Raw genomic sequence first — 18,346 nt, 5'->3', positions numbered from 1 at the left:
CCGGTAGAGAAAAACCTCAATTAAAATGCTTTTCTTGCAATACCTGGTCGTACAACTTCTCTGGTTCATGGAGTACGGTTGTAGATTCTACTCACCGTTGTCACAATATCAAGGTCGTTCGGTATACGATCGAGTTTGTCTCACTTGGTCGGGCCTGCACTCGGTTGACCACAGTAGTGGTCAGCATTGCCTTCCTCCCATGGCATGGCTTAATCGGGAATTCTTGTTGGACTTCGTGGTTATCCACAGGTGCTACAGTGAACCCATGGAAAGTATGGAATTCTGGTGTAATCCCAGTCGTGGTAACAATTTGACAGAGTTTGCGCTTTCAGCAAAGCCGCACTTCTTTATGAACTCAAATGTTATCCATTAAACTTGTTTTCACTTTCCTGTCCTGCATGCTTTTGCTTTTTGCTGCAGTCTGGATTTTCAATGCTCGCGAGCCAACGCCTTCCTGACAAGTTTGCCCGAAGGTGATTATTTTGTGCATGCATTTCAAAAAACTGAACTGGTCAGCGCGATCTGGTTTCCGGGTGACACATATTTGCTTTTCAGATATATTTTGGAGATTTTTTCGAAATAAACGACAAGTTCCAAAAGATAATCTGAAATATTCATAAAAATTTAATTCAATGATGGTTTGGAAATTATTTTTTTAATATTTGCATCAACCTAATTTAACTATTTAGGTCATCAATCATCAATTTTATAAACAGTCAAATAAGTTATCATCATATTTTTTTTAATTGTTGTTGTTTATGAAAAGAGAAGATTGCACATAAAATTTGAAAAGTATGTTTGATGTATGATAGATTTGGGCTCTCTGAGCACGCTCCAATCGACATTGATTGTATTTACACTTTCAAAAGAACTAACACTTAGTATCAAATACTAAATTAAATAAATTTTTAATTGATTTGTTGATATCTAATGAAAAAAAATAATGATGTACATTTTTATACAATTTTATTATTGCATTTCGATTAGATTTGATTTATTAATTAATAGATAAAGTTAAAATAATATAAAAGTTTTATTTTTGATTTGATCTTAACATTTTTTATTTGCATTTTATAATAGATTTATCACATTTTGATTGAATTTATTGTTAGATATTTTTTGAATAATGAAGGTATAAAAAATGTAAAGTATTTATTTCTGGTTGATTCCAGCTGTTTTTTTTTAAATAGTTCATTTTTGTACAAACTTTTAATTGAACCAACCGAATCGCTTTTGTTCGGGCATATCAGCAATGGAGATCATATTTCCTGCAAGTACGTGGAGCCAACCACCCCGTACACAAATCAAATTGAGCTGCGTTGGGTGAGATATCCTGTTCGCGACTACACGAACGGATTATTTTTAGCATCGTGACATTTGTCCGCTGGCTTACGATGACGAGGCATAAACATGCACGCAATTTGTACTACCGTTTTTGCAAGCTCCGGGTGTTTGAATGAAGAGGTATAGGGATCCAGGATTCCCGTCTAAACCGGATTCCCATGGGAGGATATTCCAGACAAGTTGAACGTGACCAGTCGAGCAACACAATCGGATTCCGAGAATCTGGTTTACTATTTCGTAACCAACACCGGGGTTGAATTCCCAACCACGGGGAACTTTTATGCAAAGTGCTAACGTAATCAGCCAGTGACCACGGGTCCTGGCGTAATCGAATTGACCACTCCCTTCAAGTCAAGTTGGGTGGGCGTATCAAGTACCACAGGTTGTGGTCAGTTGCGTAAGTTCGGGATTTATCGTGAGAACCTTAGAACCTGTTGATATAGGGGTTGACCTATTTCTGGTGTTGATAAAACAAAACTTGCAGCAGCAAACAGCAACAACAGTGTGAACTTGTAAACCAGTTCACATATCTGGTACGAATTGTTGTTTGCGTTGTTCAGAAGTAATTCGACGCCGTGAGTAGGGAAACTTCGAAATGTAGAATGTTGCAAACTAGTTCTAATCGTGGGTTGGAAATAACAAAGTTGCTCCTGAACCTACTGGCAAGAGGCACACCTTTTGAAGGATATCAGGTAGTGCAAGCTGCGTTGCTCCAATTGGACTGAGTTATGACAAATGCAACAGAACTAAATTAATCGATTAGTCACAGTAGAGGTCTTTGTGTCCAGGATTTGCAAGTTTCTGGACCATAACGCCGCGCAACATCGTTCGTTCCAGAGGGATGTCTAAAGATAGTAATCTCTCCGAGAACGGTACTCTCCCAGTCATTAATCTTACTAGTAAAGTGCACCTTTTCCGCGCACTTACATTGATTGGAAGATAAAGTCGTTAGTTCTATCTGGATGACCGTGTTTCGACCAGGAAGGTGTGGCCCCGGTCGTTAGATCAGACTGAGTGAAATGTAAACTGCCCGGTGAGAGGTGCTAATAGTCTGATTGATTACCGGGTATCAATCCTGGGACGACGAATTACACTAGCGGCAGTATCTTGGAGGGTTGCGGGATAGCGTATCATTTGCATCGGTTGATGTGAAAGGCGTTTCTTTGATGTGACAGGTGCGAGATTATATGTTTTGTACAACTACATTTATTGAACTCGACCGGATTCTGGATTAGTGATGACTTGATTTAGATTTGTAGGTGTGGTCAGGTAGCTTAGATGCAATCGCTTTACAGGGTTCCCGCAGCTGGTTCCAGGTTCAGCGACTGCTGGGACACGGCATGTCCGGCGAGTGGGGCATCATGGACGGCTCCACGGTTGGCGGCCACATAGCGAGCTTCCTTCTGGGCGTACACGGCCACGGCGGGCTGGGCAACAACGGTGGCAGCTGGGGCCACAACTTGGGTAGCTTCAACGACCTCGGAGTCGACGGAGTAACGAACGGCCGGGGCAGCAGCGTAGGCCACCGGAGCAGCATACTGGGGAACGACGGAGTTCTGGACATAGGTCGTGGCCACTGGGGCGGTGTATCCGGAGTAGGCAGAGTAGGCAACTGGAGCGGCGGCGTAGGTGGTGTACGGAGCAGCGGCGTAGGTCACCGGAACCGAAGCGACGTACCGTGGGGCCACGTTCTGCTGGACAACGGTGGTGTGGGGAGCCGAGTAGGCCAATGGGACGTAACCTCCCTCAGCAACAACGGCCAAAGCCATCATGACTACAGCTGCGATGCACTGTTTAAAAAAGACGTAAGAAATGATAAGCTGATGTTCCTTGGAGACTTGGCCAAATTCTTACCTTCATGATTGTTGTTTGGGTGGAGATCGGATTGATCGTTACAGTTGAAGATTTGGGTGAGTTCTGATAGCTTGTTGGTCAAAATCTACTCCTTTATATTTAGAATGATTGTGTTGAGAGCTCTTGTCATCTCCCCCAAGAATTCGTATACAAAAAATGTTCTTTAATCCAAGCGCAAAAAAAGAATAATCGTTTATTTTATGAACCCACTTCTTGAACTAGTAACGGCTATATAAAACTGGTTCTATTCTGCACTCATATACCTAGTGTTAACATTTTTCGGGTGGTTGCCATTTGCTAGCAGCTTTGGGGGTTGTACCATCAAAGTTGTCGAAAAGTGGAGGCAATTAACCTTTTAGTTGCACGATTTGTCATGTCGGCGAAAGTGCATAATACATCATTGATTAGCTTTAGCGGAAGAGTCTACCTACCAAAATTGGAAGTTTGATCAAATGAAACAAATCTGAAATTTTTCATGGTAAATTCTGAAAAATCGAAATAAGCTATAATAATTATTTCAGAACTATGTTAATTACCGTAAACTGGGGTGACTTTGATAGCCCGGGGTGACATTGATAGAAATTTGATTTGGCCACTAATTTTGATACATCCAATGTAACAGTCACATTTTTGCTATATGTTCGATAATAAACTATCCCTTAATGCTTACATACTCAAAATTCTCAAAAATGTTTAGATATTAATTTGATGGGCATTTGAAAAACCTATCAAAGTCACCCCAGGCTATCAAAGTCACCCCAGTTTACGGTACTTAAAAAACTAAAGCATACACATTTAAACTGATTTTTTGTGTCCCTCCTTTTTTCTGAAAAATCAGGTTGCATAAAAATATTTTTTCAAAAAACTTCAAAATTTGAATGGAAATTGAAGTATAATCAACTGAAAACAGTCTAAAATGCATTTTTCTGCATTGATAATCTTATTTAGCATGTTTGCATGAACAACAATTTATTATGGGTAATTCTCCGCCAACTCACACAGCAGTTGCCCCGACCCCTCTTCGATTTGCGTGAAACTTTGTCCTAAGGGGTAACTTTTGTCCCTGATCACGAATCCGAGGTCCGTTTTTTGATATCTCGTGACGGAGGGGCGGTACGACCCCTTCAATTTTTGAACATGCGAAAAAAGAGGTGTTTTTCAATAATTTGCAGCCTGAAACGGTGATGAGATAGAAATTTGGTGTCAAAGGGACTTTTATGTAAAATTAGACGCCCGATTTGATGGCGTACTCAGAATTCCGAAAAAACGTATTTTTCATCGAAAAAAACACTTAAAAAGTTTTAAAAATTCTCCCATTTTCCGTTACTCGACTGTAAAATTTTTTGGAACATGTCATTTTATGGGAAATTTAATGTACTTTTCGAATCTACATTGACCCAGAAGGGTCATTTTTTCATTTAGAACAAAATTTTTCATTTTAAAATTTCGTGTTTTTTCTAACTTTGCAGGGTTATTTTTAAGAGTGTAACAATGTTCTACAAAGTTATAGAGCAGACAATTACAAAAATTTTGATATATAAACATAAGGGGTTTGCTTATAAACATCACGAGTTATCGCGATTTTACGAAAAAAAGTTTTGAAAAAGTTGGTCGTCATCGATCATGGCCGTTCATGGTCACCCGCGACAGACACGGACGACGAAACAAAGAGAAATGCAAAAAGTAACTTTTTCAAAACTTTTTTTTGTAAAATCGCGATAACTCGTGATGTTTATCAGCAAACCCCTTATGTCTATATATCATTTTTTTGTAATTGTCTGCTCTACAACTTTGTAGAACATTGTTACACTCTAAAAAATAACCCTGCAAAGTTAGAAAAAACACGAAATTTTAAAATGAAAAAATTTGTTCTAAATGAAAAAATGACCCTTCTGGGTCAATGTAGATTCGAAAAGAACATTAAATTTCCCATAAAATGACATGTTCCAAATTTTTTTACAGTCGAGTAACGGAAAATGGGAGAATTTTTAAAACTTTTTTTGTGTTTTTTTCGATGAAAAATACGTTTTTTCGGAATCCTGAGTACGCCATCAAATCGGGCGTCTAATTTTACATAAAAGTCCCTTTGACACCAAATTTCTATCTCATCACCGTTTCAGGCTGCAAATTATTGAAAAACACCTCTTTTTTCGCATGTTCAAAAATTGAAGGGGTCGTACCCCCCGGGGCAACTTTTCCCGATTTCGTGTGAGTTGGTAGAGAATTACCCTTATAGCAAAAAAATCGTCAACGCTTTGATATTAAAATTAAACTGTTTATATCATGGCTCGTAATTTGAATTTTCATACTTTTTAAAAATGTTTTGCCCCCTCGACTTTGATCAGAGTTGAGGGATATACACTTCAAATAATATTTGCATTTGCATTTAGAAAAATAAAATATCTTTTTTGCAGTATTTCAAAAATTAGATCAGATGAACAAAATCAGCTAATAAAATGTGTAATGCCCGAATAGAAAACAAATCATGCTAGTGGTTTTGAGAACACCCACAAGATACCTCATGCGTGTCAGCCAGGCTACTCCCGAACGCTAGGAGCAAAGCAAAAGAATGGTGGTATAACGCAATGAAGCTTATTTTTTGCTACTCCCGAATTGCTTCGACTTTATAGAACCATTTGGTAACCAGTTCTAATGACTGGTTTTTGGTTCTGGAGCATCCAACCACAAATCTCTCGGTAAGGGTATAAAAGTCTTCTCAGAATCTCCACTGAAGACAGACCTTGACAGCACTCGCTTCAATCAGTATCAGTTCGTCCTTCAGCGACCAAACCCTCAGAAATCAATAATCATGAAGGTAAGTTAGTGGGAGTTTATTTTTTTTTGATAAAAAACTAATTTGTGTTCAAATTTCAAACAGTGCATCGCAGCTGTAGTCATGATGGCTTTGGCCGTTGTTGCTGAGGCAAACACCGTCGCTTATTCCGTCCCGCTGGCCTACTCGGCTCCCCACACCACCGTTGTCCAGCAGAACGTGGCCCCACGGTACGTCGCTTCGGTTCCGGTGACCTACGCCGCCGCTCCAGTTGCCTACTCTGCCTACTCCGGATACACCGCCCCAGTGGCCACGACCTACGTCCAGAACGCCGTCGTTCCTCAGTATGCCGCTCCGGTGGCCTACGCTGCTGCCCCAGTTGCCACAGTTGTTGCCCAGCCCGCCGTGGCCGTGTACGCCCAGAAGGAAGCTCGCTATGTGGCCGCCAACCGTGGAGCCGTCCATGATGCCCCACTCGCCGGACATGCTGTGTCCCAGCAGTCGCTGAACCTGGAACCAGCTGCCGGAACCGTTTAAATTTTTTGTTGCTAGCAAAAAACTGATTCGGACCCTGATACTGATCCCAATGCAATTAAATGTTGTGTTGCAATTTAGTGATTTAGTTTAAGAAACATGTCAAGTCGAATAAATGCTGTTTGTTTGTAATTTAAAATTTATTATTTTTTTCTTTCAATATCAATTACATAAGATTTATTTAATACTGACTCAGACTCAGTGTGCTCAGTAAAATCCCAAAAAAGATCTCGATTTAACGAAAATTTGAGCATCCAAAAGGCCTGAACTTTTTCTATTAATCATCCGATATAGAGAAAATTTTGGGTTCATTTAAGCTTCTGGACCAAATTTGAAAATTTGGTCAAAAAGCCATTGATAGTTACTCGAGATTGAAGTTAAAATGTTCGCCAAACTTTTTTTTAACCGTCCATAGCTTGGATAGGTATTGTAGGATGTAACAATATGGTTCAATTTTGCGGGCATTTCAGGGAATGATCCCCTAGGTGTACTGAGCCAAAATCCCAAATATGAGCTTGATTGGTTGCGACAGGACCTAACACGTAAAATCAGTTTTTGCCCTGAAATGCCCGCAAAATTGACTCATTTTGTTACATTCTATTATACAGATTTAGTTCGTTTGACAATGTATTGTATTAAAGAGTATTGAATTTCCTAAAAAAATTAAAGAGATTTTTGAATGTAGGCAGCGTCACTTTCTGACAAATTCCAGAAAAATGAGCTTTTCTATGCATTTTGACGATTTTTGTCAAACTAACATCGAGTATCAATGAACTATTGTCGACCGATTTTGTTCATATTTGGCCCATAGTCGCAGTTACATACACACGAACAAAAAATGATCTGTCTGATAAGAAATAGCATATTTATTGCCACAAATTTTGTAACCATTTTCAGATGTAACATTGCCCATTATCATGATTTCTTGAAAGAGATTCACACGAAATAAACAATAGGAACATAAATTTGCAATAATAATTGCCAAAATCTCAGAAAAAAATCTGTTTGAATAAACTAGACAGTGTAATTGAAATAGGGAAACAAGCTAAAGTTTGTTCATAGGCAATTTTGAAGAAAAAATCAGATCACAATTAAATAGGTTTCTCTGTGAAACTTAAGTTCATGAACGCTATTATGATTACGTTATGCAAACTGCTTATTGTAAGTGAAAGAAAATAAATTTTAAATTACAAACAAACAGCATTTATTCGACTTGACTTGTTTCTTAAAATATATCACTAAATTGCAATGCAATATTAAGTTGCATTGGGGTCAGTATCAGGGTTGGGATCAGTTCTTCGCAAGCAACACGGAATTTAAACGGTTCCCGCAGCTGGTTCCAGGTTCAGCGACTGCTGGGACACGGCATGTCCGGCGAGTGGGGCATCATGGACGGCTCCACGGTTGGCGGCCACATAGCGAGCTTCCTTCTGGGCGTACACGGCCACGGCGGGCTGGGCAACAACGGTGGCAGCTGGGGCCACAACTTGGGTAGCTTCAACGACTTCGGAGTCGACGGAGTAACGGACGGCTGGGGCAGCAGCGTAGGCCACCGGAGCAGCATACTGGGGAACGACGGAGTTCTGGACGTAGGTCGTGGCCACTGGGGCGGTGTATCCGGAGTAGGCAGAGTAGGCAACTGGAGCGGCGGCATAGGTGGTGTACGGAGCAGCGGCGTAGGTCACCGGAACCGAAGCGACGTACCGTGGGGCCACGTTCTGCTGGACAACGGTGGTGTGGGGAGCCGAGTAGGCCAGCGGGACGGAATAAGCGACGGTGTTTGCCTCAGCAACAACGGCCAAAGCCATCATGACTACAGCTGCGATGCACTGTTTTAAATTTGGAGACACATTAGTTTTTTATTACAAAATTTAAACTCCCACAAACTTACCTTCATGATTATTGATTTCTGAGGGTTTGGTCGCTGAAGGACGAACTGATACTGATTGAAGCGAGTGCTGTCAAGGTCTGTCTTCAAAGGAGATTCAAAGTTGACTTTTATACCCTTACCGAGAGATTTGTGGTTGGATGCTCCAGAACCAAAAACCAGTCATTAGAACTGGTTACCAAATGGTTCTATAAAGTCGAAGCAATTCGGGAGTAGCAAAAAATAAGTTTCAGTGCGTTATACCACCATTTTTTTGCTTTGCTCCTAGCGTTCGGGAGTAGCCTGGCTGACACGCATGATGAATCTTGTGGGTGTTCTCGAAACTACATGTGGTCGGTGGTTTAAAATTAAATTTAGAAATCATATTTTATTTAAATCCTAATTTTTAATAATCATCACATTTCTATTTTTATTCTTCAATTCAATAAACATGAATCTAACTGTAATGAAATGACAAATTTGCATGTCGAACAACTGAAAGGTTAATTGCCCCAACAGCTAGTCGGTGCCACCCAAAATAATGCCAGCAAATGCCAACAACTGAAAAAACCTTCTCACTCGATATATGGGTGCAAAATAGAACCAGCGATATATAGTCGCAACTAGTTTAAGAAGTGAGATCATAAAACGAACGCTCAAACCATTTTTTGCTCATGGATCGAAATACAATTTTTAGTATTTTTTACTACGATTTCTTGGACGAGATGACAAGAACACTCAACGCAATCATTCTAAATATAAAGGAGTAGATTTTGACCAACAAGCTATCAGAACTCACCCAAATCTTCAACTGTAACGATCAATCCGATCTCCACCCAAACAACAATCATGAAGGTAAGAATTTGGCCAAGTCTCGAAGGAACATCAGCTTATCATTTCTTACGTCTTTTTTAAACAGTGCATCGCAGCTGTAGTCATGATGGCTTTGGCCGTTGTTGCTGAGGGAGGTTACGTCCCGCTGGCCTACTCGGCTCCCCACACCACCGTTGTCCAGCAGAACGTGGCCCCACGGTACGTCGCTTCGGTTCCGGTGACCTACGCCGCTGCTCCGTACACCACCTACGCCGCCGCTCCAGTTGCCTACTCTGCCTACTCCGGATACACCGCCCCAGTGGCCACGACCTATGTCCAGAACTCCGTCGTTCCCCAGTATGCTGCTCCGGTGGCCTACGCTGCTGCCCCGGCCGTCCGTTACTCCGTCGACTCCGAGGTCGTTGAAGCTACCCCAGTTGTGGCCCCAGCTGCCACCGTTGTTGCCCAGCCCGCCGTGGCCGTGTACGCCCAGAAGGAAGCTCGCTATGTGGCCGCCAACCGTGGAGCCGTCCATGATGCCCCACTCGCCGGACATGCCGTGTCCCAGCAGTCGCTGAACCTGGAACCAGCTGCGGGAACCCTGTAAAGCGATTGCTTGTTTTGTGAGCTGTGATCGGAAACGGAATACATACCGTTAATTGTATTTCATGTTTTTAAAGAAAGTCAACTATCGTCAAAGTCATGTTTTCTATTTGAATTGAATAAAAAATAGATTTTTATACAGCAAAAAATATGTTTGCATTATTTAGATTTTTTTGACCTGTACAAGTATATCTTGATTGTGAATTTGGATATATTTTTTCTAACATTTGAAAACTTATTTCACCGTTATATTACCCCTTAATTTTTAAACAAATGTGTATCTGATTTAATTATTTTTGAGTGAAGACAAAACATGATTTCTTTCATAATTTATATTTTTGCTTATTTTTCACAAGCAAGCATGTTTTGTCTTCATTCAAAAATAATTAAATCAGATACACATTTGTTTTAAAATTAAGGGGTAATATAACAATGAAATAAGTTTTCAAATCTCAGAAAAAATATATCCGAATTCACAATCAAGATATGCTTTGCTATTGCTAATATTTTTCAAAGTTTATGCCACCTTAAAATCGTCAAAAAAATCTGATAGTAAAACTTGTATCTGGATTGTTTTTATTTTTACGAATTTTTATACATTAGATTTTAAGGAACTGAAAACTAATTTAAATGCAATCTCCTGCGTCGATAATCACACTTAGCACGTTTTGGCTCATCTAAAAATTTTGTGATATTCCCTCGTTCAGTAGCACAACAATTTCTTTTTTGTTTGCTTTCAAAAAATATCCTATTAGACTACATGGTGATCCTTAATCCCCTGCTCGTTTTCACAAAAGTGTTTTCTCCGCTTGTGGATGGTTTCCATAAATTTGAAATGATTATTGTCATCAATCAATTCCACTAAAAGTGGTAGAATGCGTATAATAAAAATAAAATAAAAAAAAACATTCAGATATATCAACAAAAAAAAATTGATTGAAATTTCGATAAACAGATTAAATTATTGGTTGCCCTGCAATATTCACTCTTTCTCTTCAATTCAGATACAGTTTTAGCAACTGCAATTGATTGTCCGATTGACATTCAAATGAATCGTTCTCTCATTCAATAGGTTGTAAAAAGCTACTCAAATTTGTACAACTGTATCATTAGGGTCCAATTGCACTTCAATTCAAAGTGACGAAATGACCTTGGAACCAGCAGTTCAATGGACTATTTACCGAGAGAGGCCTGGTTCCCACTATTGGAAATTCAATCTAAGTCAATAATCATTCGAGCAAATCGATTGGAATTGCTTGGAGCAAGAGGAACATTACCCAGTCGATTGTGTGGCTTATCGGTCATCTCTGAACTGGAATTGATTGAGTTGTTAATGTTGATATCACGGAGCGGCTGAATGTTTTCATCAGTTTAGGTTTCTTCTGATCTTCTAGAGATGTGGGGATGATTTCAAATAATGTTCAAAAAATTTTCGGTGGCTGATACTTTTTTACGCTATGTTCATTTGCAATCTTTATAATTTATCACATTTACGTACAGGTAACTTGAGTCACAAAATTTACAAAGTTCCCGGAGCCGGTGCCAGGTTCAGCGACTTCTGGTTGACGGCATGTCCGGCGAGCGGGGCCTTGTGGACAGCTCCACGGTTGGCGGCGACGTACGTGGCCGAGTGCTGGACTGGGGCAGCGATCACGGCAGCAGCGTGTCCATGATGGTGGTTATCGTAGTAGTGGCCAGCATCGTAGGTCACGGCCGCCGGGATGTGATGTCCGGCGTAGTTGTGGCCATCGTAATGGTTGTAGGCCGAGACAATTGGGGCAATCGGGTGAGCGTGGTGGACAGCAGAGGCGTAGGCCCAGCTGTGAGGGTCGTTGGACTGGACAACGGTTGGTCCGCCGTGATGGGCGGCGTAGGTCACCACTGGAGCGACGGCGTATCCCTGATGAGCGTACGGGACGTAGGAAGCTTCGGCAGCGACGGCAAGGGCCACCATGACTACAGCTGCGATGCACTGAAAGAGGTAGAGGCACTTGTCAGAAGTTTGTAATTTGGTTGTAATGAGCTAATTACCTTCATGATTGGTGTTTTGGGTTTTGAAGTTGAACCGGTTGAGTTGAAACTTGAGATGGGAATGATTTAAAGTGTCAGTAGTGTTGAGTTTTTATACTGAACGAAATTTGATAGCGAAGGCTCAAATTTTGGGACATACCTCCAAAATTTATTGTTCCACTTTCAATTCGCCAAACTACCTTCACTTTTAGCTAGCAGAGATACCTCCCTGTATCTCTAGCTAGCAGCACATATTTATGTGATAAACTGCTCGTAAGATCTGTATCAAGCAATGGATTGTACACTAGGTTGTACACATGGCTATGACAAAAATCGCGGCTATGGATCATTGAAGAGCGGAACATAGCTAAGATGCCTTCACTAATTGTCGCTTCTGTTTTGGGGTTTGATTCCAATTTAAGTTTGGGTTTAGAGATTGAAGCTGACTTCCAATTTGGTATAAATACTGAAGTTAGTTGTAGACAGAATCATTATCAGCTTATCATTCAACTTGTTCGTAGGTCACCCCAAAACCAAACCTCAAAAACATCATGAAGGTAAGAAAGGTATCAAGAAGGTGTGATCAATTTCTAAACTTATTTTTTCTACACAGTGCATCGCAGTAGTCATGGCTGCCCTTGCCATCGCTGTCGAAGCTTCGTACGTCCCGTACGCTCATCAGGGATACGCCGTCGCTCCAGTGGTGACCTACGCCGCCCATCACGGCGGACCAACCGTTGTCCAGTCCAACGACCCTCACAGCTGGGCCTACGCCTCTGCCGTCCACCACGCTCACCCGGTTGCCCCAATTGTCTCGGCCTACAACCATTACGATGGCCACAACTACGCTGGACATCATATCCCGGCGGCCGTGACCTACGATGCTGGCCACTACTACGATAACCACCATCATGGACACGCTGCTGCCGTGATCGCTGCCCCAGTCCAGCACTCGGCCACGTACGTTGCCGCCAACCGTGGAGCTGTCCACAAGGCCCCACTCGCCGGACACGCCGTCAACCAGAAGTCCCTGAACCTGGCCCCGGCTCCAGGAACCCTGTAAGTTCCAGATTCTGTGATACCTCCCTGTATATATGTGCGTAATAAATGATTTTTAGCAAAGTGAACTTGCGTAATTTCTTCTCCAAACAAACCCACTCGAGTCTGACCCAGATGGTTCCCAATTGCTTTGAATTGTCATGACCACTTAACGTCCGGCTTGGACGTCGCTGTCTCGGTCCAATTGACAGTGAAACCTCCCCAGGCAGCACAGTAGCGCTAATGTACACCATAATCTGATGGGTGATTTCGAATGAGCTTATTAGTCGCACATGCGCGGACAAACTCAAAGGTGCGAAAGTAAAATGGAACGTTCTGGAGGAAATCTGAAAACAAACTCCACTTAAGTGAGAGATCGTTTGAGCGGGTCTGTTACAGGTAATATGCAAATTGCACCATACACCGATTAGGAACCCCCCATTATCGTCTGAACGGCAGACGGTAGTCATTCTTGTTCTGGAACTTGAACAGGGCGGACCCCACATGGCATGGTTGACTCACTCTCTCGCAGGGTGGAATAATTGACTCGGACCAAGTTGAAATCCGTTCTAGGTGGACCAGAATGGAGCGCCCCTAACAGGTTGACTTCCTTTCTTTGTCACAATGTGTGACCCCTTGCTAAACCAGATTTCTTTGGCATTTTAATAACCTATATATAAACGCAAGATCACTGACAAATCGCTATCAAAGAGTGATTGTCGGTGGCAAAGTGCGAACCAACATGAAGGTACTGATAAGTTCTTTCAAGTTTCTAAAATATCAATAGTCAATAAACGTTCTACTTGTAGGGATTCATTGCTCTTCTACTTTTCGCAGTTGTCAACGGATCGCCGTACCATCCGTTCTACCACGGATATAATCCGTACACCGCGTGGTCTCCGTTCAACTGGTACAACCCGTTTGTGGCTCCGGCACCGCCGGTGCCTTTCTCGGGGACTTACTCATATCACGATGGCCACAAACCAACGGTAGTGCAAGCAAACAACGATGGCTTCAAGTTTCCGCACGGTGCACCTCCCGCGGCAGTTCCCGTGCCCGTTTCCGGGACGTACGCCTTCCACGATGGTCACCGTCCAACGGTAGTTCAAGCTAACAATGGCGGACACAAACTTGCCCAAGCCCTGGTTGCTGCTCCTCCGCCAGTTCCAGCAGTGGCGCCTGCTCCCATCTCGGGAACGTATGTGTTCCACGACGGACACCGGCCAACGGTAGTCCAGGCGAACAACGAAGGGTACAAGTTTCCGGGAGCGGCGAAAAATTTGTACGCGTCCTGGAACCATCCGTGGAATCCGTGGTCGGTGGTTGCAGCGGTTAACGCTGCCTACCAGGTTCCGACTGTTCCGGTACAGAAAACCGTCGTTCAGGCGAACCTCGGATCGGTGGATCCGTGGAAGTATGGAACGTTCTACGGGACGGGATTGTATGGGTACGGGTTTAGTAACTACTTACCGGCTTCGCCGGTTGTGATTGGTTAGATGAATAAACGTTATCTATGTTACAGAAAGGAATCTTTTATTCAGTAGGTCCGAAAAATATTTACAACATAAGCTTAAAAGCGCTTCACAAAGTTCCAGGAGCTGGGGCCAAGTTCAAGGACTTTAAGTTGACGGCATGTCCAGCGAGTGGGGCCTTGTGGACAGCTCCACGGTTGGCGGCGACGTACGTGGCCGAGTGCTGAACTGGGGCAGCGATCACGGCAGCGGAGTGTCCATGATGGTAGTTATCGTAGTAGTGGCCAGAGTTGTAGGTAACGGTCGCGGGGACATCCCAGTGGTTGTTGTAGGCCGACACAATTGGGGCTTGGTAGCCATTGTGGATGGCAGAGGCGTATGCCCAGCTGTGAGGATCGTTGGACTGGACAACGGTTGGTCCGTGATGTGCGTTGGCGTAAGTCACCACTGGAGCGACGGCGTATCCTTGGTGGGCGTACGGGACGTAGGAAGCTTCGGCGACCGCAAGGGCCACGATGACTACAGCTACAATACACTGGAAAGAGATAGATGTTTCAAAAATTTCCTAATTGATTCTTACCTTCATTGTTGAATTTTGGAACAGTCTGTGACTTGACGAGATGGACTCTGATTGTACTCTGACTGCAATTGACAAATTGGTGCCAATTTATATCTTCAATACTTTTGAAAGATCCTTTCCAACAATCACCGAAACACGATAAATTTGGAGCAAAAATGATAACGATGCAACTAAGCCTGATTTGATACTATACACCAATTAGCGGCTAAACACTTTTAATGACCCAAGCTGCAAAGCAATAAATCTAATGAGTGCGTTTCACTTCAAGTTTTTGCAGGTGAATAGGATGCGACCATTAAAATAGATTTACGACTTTCGTTTATTCAAAAGCAAATTAGAATGTGTCTCAGTTGTTTGGGAGTCATAGATAATTTAGTAGATCAGTCAATCATATCAAATTCATCATTTGCCCAAACGTGTCAAGCAAAGCAAAGCTATATTACAGTCATGAAGGTTGTTTTAATATTTTGATTCACGTAGATTCAATCGATTAAATTTAAACTATTTTATTCCAGTGCATCGCAGCTGTTGTCCTGGTGGCCCTTGCTGTGACCGAAGCTTCCTACGTCCCGTACGCTCATCAGGGATATGCCGTCGCTCCAGTGGTAACATACGCCGCCCATCACGGCGGACCAACCGTTGTCCAGTCCAACGACCCTCATAGCTGGGCTTACGCCTCTGCCGTCCACCACGCTCACCCGATTGCCCCAATTGTCTCGGCTTACAACCATTACGATGGCCACAACTACGCCGGACATCACATCCCGGCGGCCGTGACCTACAACTCTGGCCACTACTACGATAACTACCATCACGGACACTCCGCTGCCGTGATCGCTGCCCCAGTTCAGCATTCGGCCACGTACGTCGCAGCCAACCGTGGAGCTGTCCACAAGGCCCCACTGGCCGGACATGTCGTCAACCAAAAGTCCCTGAACCTGGCCCCGGCTCCAGGAACTCTGTAAATCGTGAGATGTCTTGTAAATAAATTGATTGAATTATTTCAAATTGCAAGTGGTCATTTATTCGCTCATAAAATTGAAAGAAATTCAGCTCTTCATTCAATATCCAGTCCCCGGTGCCGGCGCCAAGTTCAGCGACTGCTGGTTGACGCTATGTCCCGGCAGGGGTGCCTTGTGGACGGCACCGGGATTGGCCGCTACGTACATGGCCGCAGGACGGCTGTGATGTCCAGACTGTTGGTGATCTTGGAAGGTAGCCGATGGAGGTGGTGGGGACAGCACAGGGTTCCATCCGTGGTGATTGTTGTGGACCCAATAGGCAGCATTGCTGGAGGCTGCCGCTTGGGCTTGGGTCCAGCTGTGGTGATCGTTGGATTGCACCAGGGTTGGACCGTTAGGGCCGTGGTGCAGTCCGCTGTTGATAGGTAGAACACAAAGTGGGGCTGGTGCGGGAACGTAGGCACAGTGGGCAACAGCAATTAAGAAGACGACCGGGGTGATGCACTAAAATTTTGGAGTCAGTTTTTTCAAATTTTATGAGCTTGTTCAAATTATTTCCAACCAAATTTACCTTCATTTTGGAAATGTTTATAATAAAAGATTCGATGTTCTCTCAGTGATGTCCGATTCTCTACTTAGTTGGTTTGCCAGAAGTCCGAATATTTATATTTTAATTCAAACCATGATTTTAATTAGTTTCAAATGCACTGCAAGATGAGAAGCATCAATTAGCAGCATGGATTAATTTCGTAGCGATCATCGTACAGCAATGAGATGAGCATACGCTTTTAATTGGGCAGATGTTTATTGTTGAGCAAACTATATTTGATACTAACTTTGTGATCATAATTGCATATTTGTGCACTGTTTTGGTGTTCATTTAACCGATCCAATGATTGTTGTTGTTGTAAGTTAAAAAAAACTGAATCTAATTTCATGCCCAGGCCTCAAATTTTTGAAACAAAATGTATCCCAAAATGCTATATTCATTTTTATAGTAATGCTACAATAAAAACTTATCAAAATAATAATTAAATCATGAAAAAAACTTTTTCCTAAAGTTTTTCGTCTTTTCTGATTTGAAGGATTTTTTTTCAATTATAATTGCAAGAACTTCTCTCTTGTGTTCATTTGAATGAAATAAATTTGCAAGAAGATTTTATCACTCATTGCTTATGTCAAAACGATTGATTTATTATTTCATATCCATCACTACGCGAGGACAAATATTTTTCTGACATCCTGTCATTAGTGTCCAACACGGTTTCACACAGGGTAAAAGGGACTCCAACACATTTGTTGACCACATTGCTCGATCCTTGGACCAGAAGGTATTTTTCGCGATTAGTGTGTGGTGTAGTTGTTTTTGCCACCATCACCCTAGAATCACAGTCAAAAATTATCTTGAAATGAATTTCTGCTGAATATATTAGATGGTCGAAACGTGTTATCTTTCTATGAGATTTAAAATCATTGTTTTTGAAATTGAGAATTGTCAAAAAAACTTAATAATATATTTTTTTTTCAAATATTTTTTACTGCACCACCTCGTCTTACATGCCGGTAACTTGTAGCAACTTGGGTGAATATTTATGAGTTTCGCTGGTCGATTTGGTTCAAGAATAGTTGCACCGACGACCGTGGGTATCATTACCGGTTCTGTTTTCACTTTCGCGCCCGCTCGGGAACTTCTGGCGTGGTGCCTGTCCCTTCGGGGGATGGGGGGAGGACCGTGATCTAATTCTGTGATCAGTCTTGCCCGCCCGATGCAAATATTTCCGTCAGGCGGTAGTTACAGTATGGTGGGGAATTGTCAAGACATTTTTTTCAAATTAGAAGAGATATTTTTTAAATTTTACGGAAATTAAAAAAATAATCATTTTAACATTTTTTTTATGTTCTATGAATTTACAACGATTAATATTTTTTCCAAACTCAAATTTGATTATTTTATCTTACCTATACTGTACCAATGTCATACGTGATGTAAATAGCTCGTATCAGCCCTGTAATTATAGAGAACAAGCCTTGTACCATCGTGAGGCCAAACAATTGTGCTGCTGCAGTGGACGGACAGTAACTTTTTCAATGTCAACGGTTCTACGGCGGTGACCGTGGTCACTACCAACCAGCACTCCGCCCCGTATGACAACTTTAGCCATAACTGTCACAGAATGTAGTGAAAAGTTGTCCTATGGTTAAATAACTATTATTCAATTACTCTGCTGGTTCTGTTAATTGCTGCAACCGCCGCCGCTGCGTGGTAATTGACTGTGACGTATTTTTGCCAGGCACGATTAAAATATACTCTAAGAGCTCTTATCTAACACACGATTGTGGGTAGGGGACAGGGATTAGCCGCCCCAGGAGACTTAAATGGATTATAATTGGTTCGAAGCAGGTGACAAACTTCTAGGGTCCTGGGAATAACGAGTGTGATGAATATAATTTGAATGTTTAAGAGCAACAGATTTACTAGTTTAATAGATGGCTAAG

The 18,346-nt window shown here is 42.3% G+C and overlaps 10 protein-coding genes across 10 annotated transcripts; 5 read left to right on the top strand and 5 right to left on the bottom strand.

The window, feature by feature from the left end:
- Positions 1 to 2,527: 2,527 nt before the first annotated feature.
- LOC120429929 (cuticle protein 16.5-like) lies at positions 2,528 to 3,333 on the bottom strand. The gene is made up of 2 exons (XM_039595023.2): positions 3,199 to 3,333; positions 2,528 to 3,134 (listed from the first exon to the last, which is right to left on the bottom strand). Exons 1-2 carry the CDS (start codon positions 3,202 to 3,204, stop codon positions 2,634 to 2,636), a joined length of 507 nt encoding a protein of 168 aa, XP_039450957.1. The 5' UTR covers positions 3,205 to 3,333; the 3' UTR covers positions 2,528 to 2,633.
- Positions 3,334 to 5,909: 2,576 nt separating this feature from the next.
- Positions 5,910 to 6,644, top strand: LOC120429930 (adult cuticle protein 1-like). The gene is made up of 2 exons (XM_039595024.2): positions 5,910 to 6,013; positions 6,077 to 6,644. Exons 1-2 carry the CDS (start codon positions 6,008 to 6,010, stop codon positions 6,506 to 6,508), a joined length of 438 nt encoding a protein of 145 aa, XP_039450958.1. The 5' UTR covers positions 5,910 to 6,007; the 3' UTR covers positions 6,509 to 6,644.
- Positions 6,645 to 7,685: 1,041 nt separating this feature from the next.
- LOC120429927 (cuticle protein 16.5-like) lies at positions 7,686 to 8,548 on the bottom strand. Its single transcript, XM_039595020.2, has 2 exons — positions 8,397 to 8,548; positions 7,686 to 8,334 (listed from the first exon to the last, which is right to left on the bottom strand). Exons 1-2 carry the CDS (start codon positions 8,400 to 8,402, stop codon positions 7,822 to 7,824), a joined length of 519 nt encoding a protein of 172 aa, XP_039450954.1. The 5' UTR covers positions 8,403 to 8,548; the 3' UTR covers positions 7,686 to 7,821.
- A 518-nt stretch (positions 8,549 to 9,066) lies between these two features.
- LOC120429928 (cuticle protein 16.5-like) lies at positions 9,067 to 9,937 on the top strand. The gene is made up of 2 exons (XM_039595022.2): positions 9,067 to 9,227; positions 9,292 to 9,937. The coding sequence occupies exons 1-2, from the start codon at positions 9,222 to 9,224 to the stop codon at positions 9,790 to 9,792; spliced, it is 507 nt and encodes a 168-aa protein (XP_039450956.1). The 5' UTR covers positions 9,067 to 9,221; the 3' UTR covers positions 9,793 to 9,937.
- Positions 9,938 to 11,231: 1,294 nt separating this feature from the next.
- On the bottom strand, positions 11,232 to 11,942 carry LOC120429933 (adult cuticle protein 1-like). The gene is made up of 2 exons (XM_039595027.2): positions 11,820 to 11,942; positions 11,232 to 11,760 (listed from the first exon to the last, which is right to left on the bottom strand). Exons 1-2 carry the CDS (start codon positions 11,823 to 11,825, stop codon positions 11,308 to 11,310), a joined length of 459 nt encoding a protein of 152 aa, XP_039450961.1. The 5' UTR covers positions 11,826 to 11,942; the 3' UTR covers positions 11,232 to 11,307.
- A 337-nt stretch (positions 11,943 to 12,279) lies between these two features.
- On the top strand, positions 12,280 to 12,925 carry LOC120429923 (adult cuticle protein 1-like). The gene is made up of 2 exons (XM_039595017.2): positions 12,280 to 12,355; positions 12,412 to 12,925. Exons 1-2 carry the CDS (start codon positions 12,350 to 12,352, stop codon positions 12,859 to 12,861), a joined length of 456 nt encoding a protein of 151 aa, XP_039450951.1. The 5' UTR covers positions 12,280 to 12,349; the 3' UTR covers positions 12,862 to 12,925.
- Positions 12,926 to 13,451: 526 nt separating this feature from the next.
- Positions 13,452 to 14,361, top strand: LOC120429922 (uncharacterized). Its single transcript, XM_039595016.2, has 2 exons — positions 13,452 to 13,584; positions 13,646 to 14,361. The coding sequence occupies exons 1-2, from the start codon at positions 13,579 to 13,581 to the stop codon at positions 14,330 to 14,332; spliced, it is 693 nt and encodes a 230-aa protein (XP_039450950.1). The 5' UTR covers positions 13,452 to 13,578; the 3' UTR covers positions 14,333 to 14,361.
- LOC120429914 (uncharacterized) lies at positions 14,293 to 14,849 on the bottom strand (the record flags this gene model as incomplete). The annotated part of the gene is made up of 1 exon (XM_039595007.2): positions 14,293 to 14,849. A coding segment is annotated over one exon (432 nt), but the record flags the coding sequence as incomplete, so codon positions are not given.
- Positions 14,850 to 15,297: 448 nt separating this feature from the next.
- LOC120429915 (adult cuticle protein 1-like) lies at positions 15,298 to 15,853 on the top strand. The gene is made up of 2 exons (XM_039595008.2): positions 15,298 to 15,341; positions 15,404 to 15,853. Exons 1-2 carry the CDS (start codon positions 15,336 to 15,338, stop codon positions 15,851 to 15,853), a joined length of 456 nt encoding a protein of 151 aa, XP_039450942.1. The 5' UTR covers positions 15,298 to 15,335.
- Positions 15,854 to 15,922: 69 nt separating this feature from the next.
- Positions 15,923 to 16,427, bottom strand: LOC120429916 (adult cuticle protein 1-like). Its single transcript, XM_039595009.2, has 2 exons — positions 16,422 to 16,427; positions 15,923 to 16,354 (listed from the first exon to the last, which is right to left on the bottom strand). The coding sequence occupies exons 1-2, from the start codon at positions 16,425 to 16,427 to the stop codon at positions 15,950 to 15,952; spliced, it is 411 nt and encodes a 136-aa protein (XP_039450943.1). The 3' UTR covers positions 15,923 to 15,949.
- Between the last annotated feature and the right edge of the window lie 1,919 nt (positions 16,428 to 18,346).

The sequence above is a fragment of the Culex pipiens genome, chromosome 2 (assembly GCF_016801865.2).
Source record: "Culex pipiens pallens isolate TS chromosome 2, TS_CPP_V2, whole genome shotgun sequence".
Lineage (NCBI taxonomy): Eukaryota > Metazoa > Arthropoda > Insecta > Diptera > Culicidae > Culex > Culex pipiens.
The sequence above is the reverse complement of the archived record's forward strand: the minus strand, read 5'-3'. Positions and strand labels throughout refer to the sequence as shown.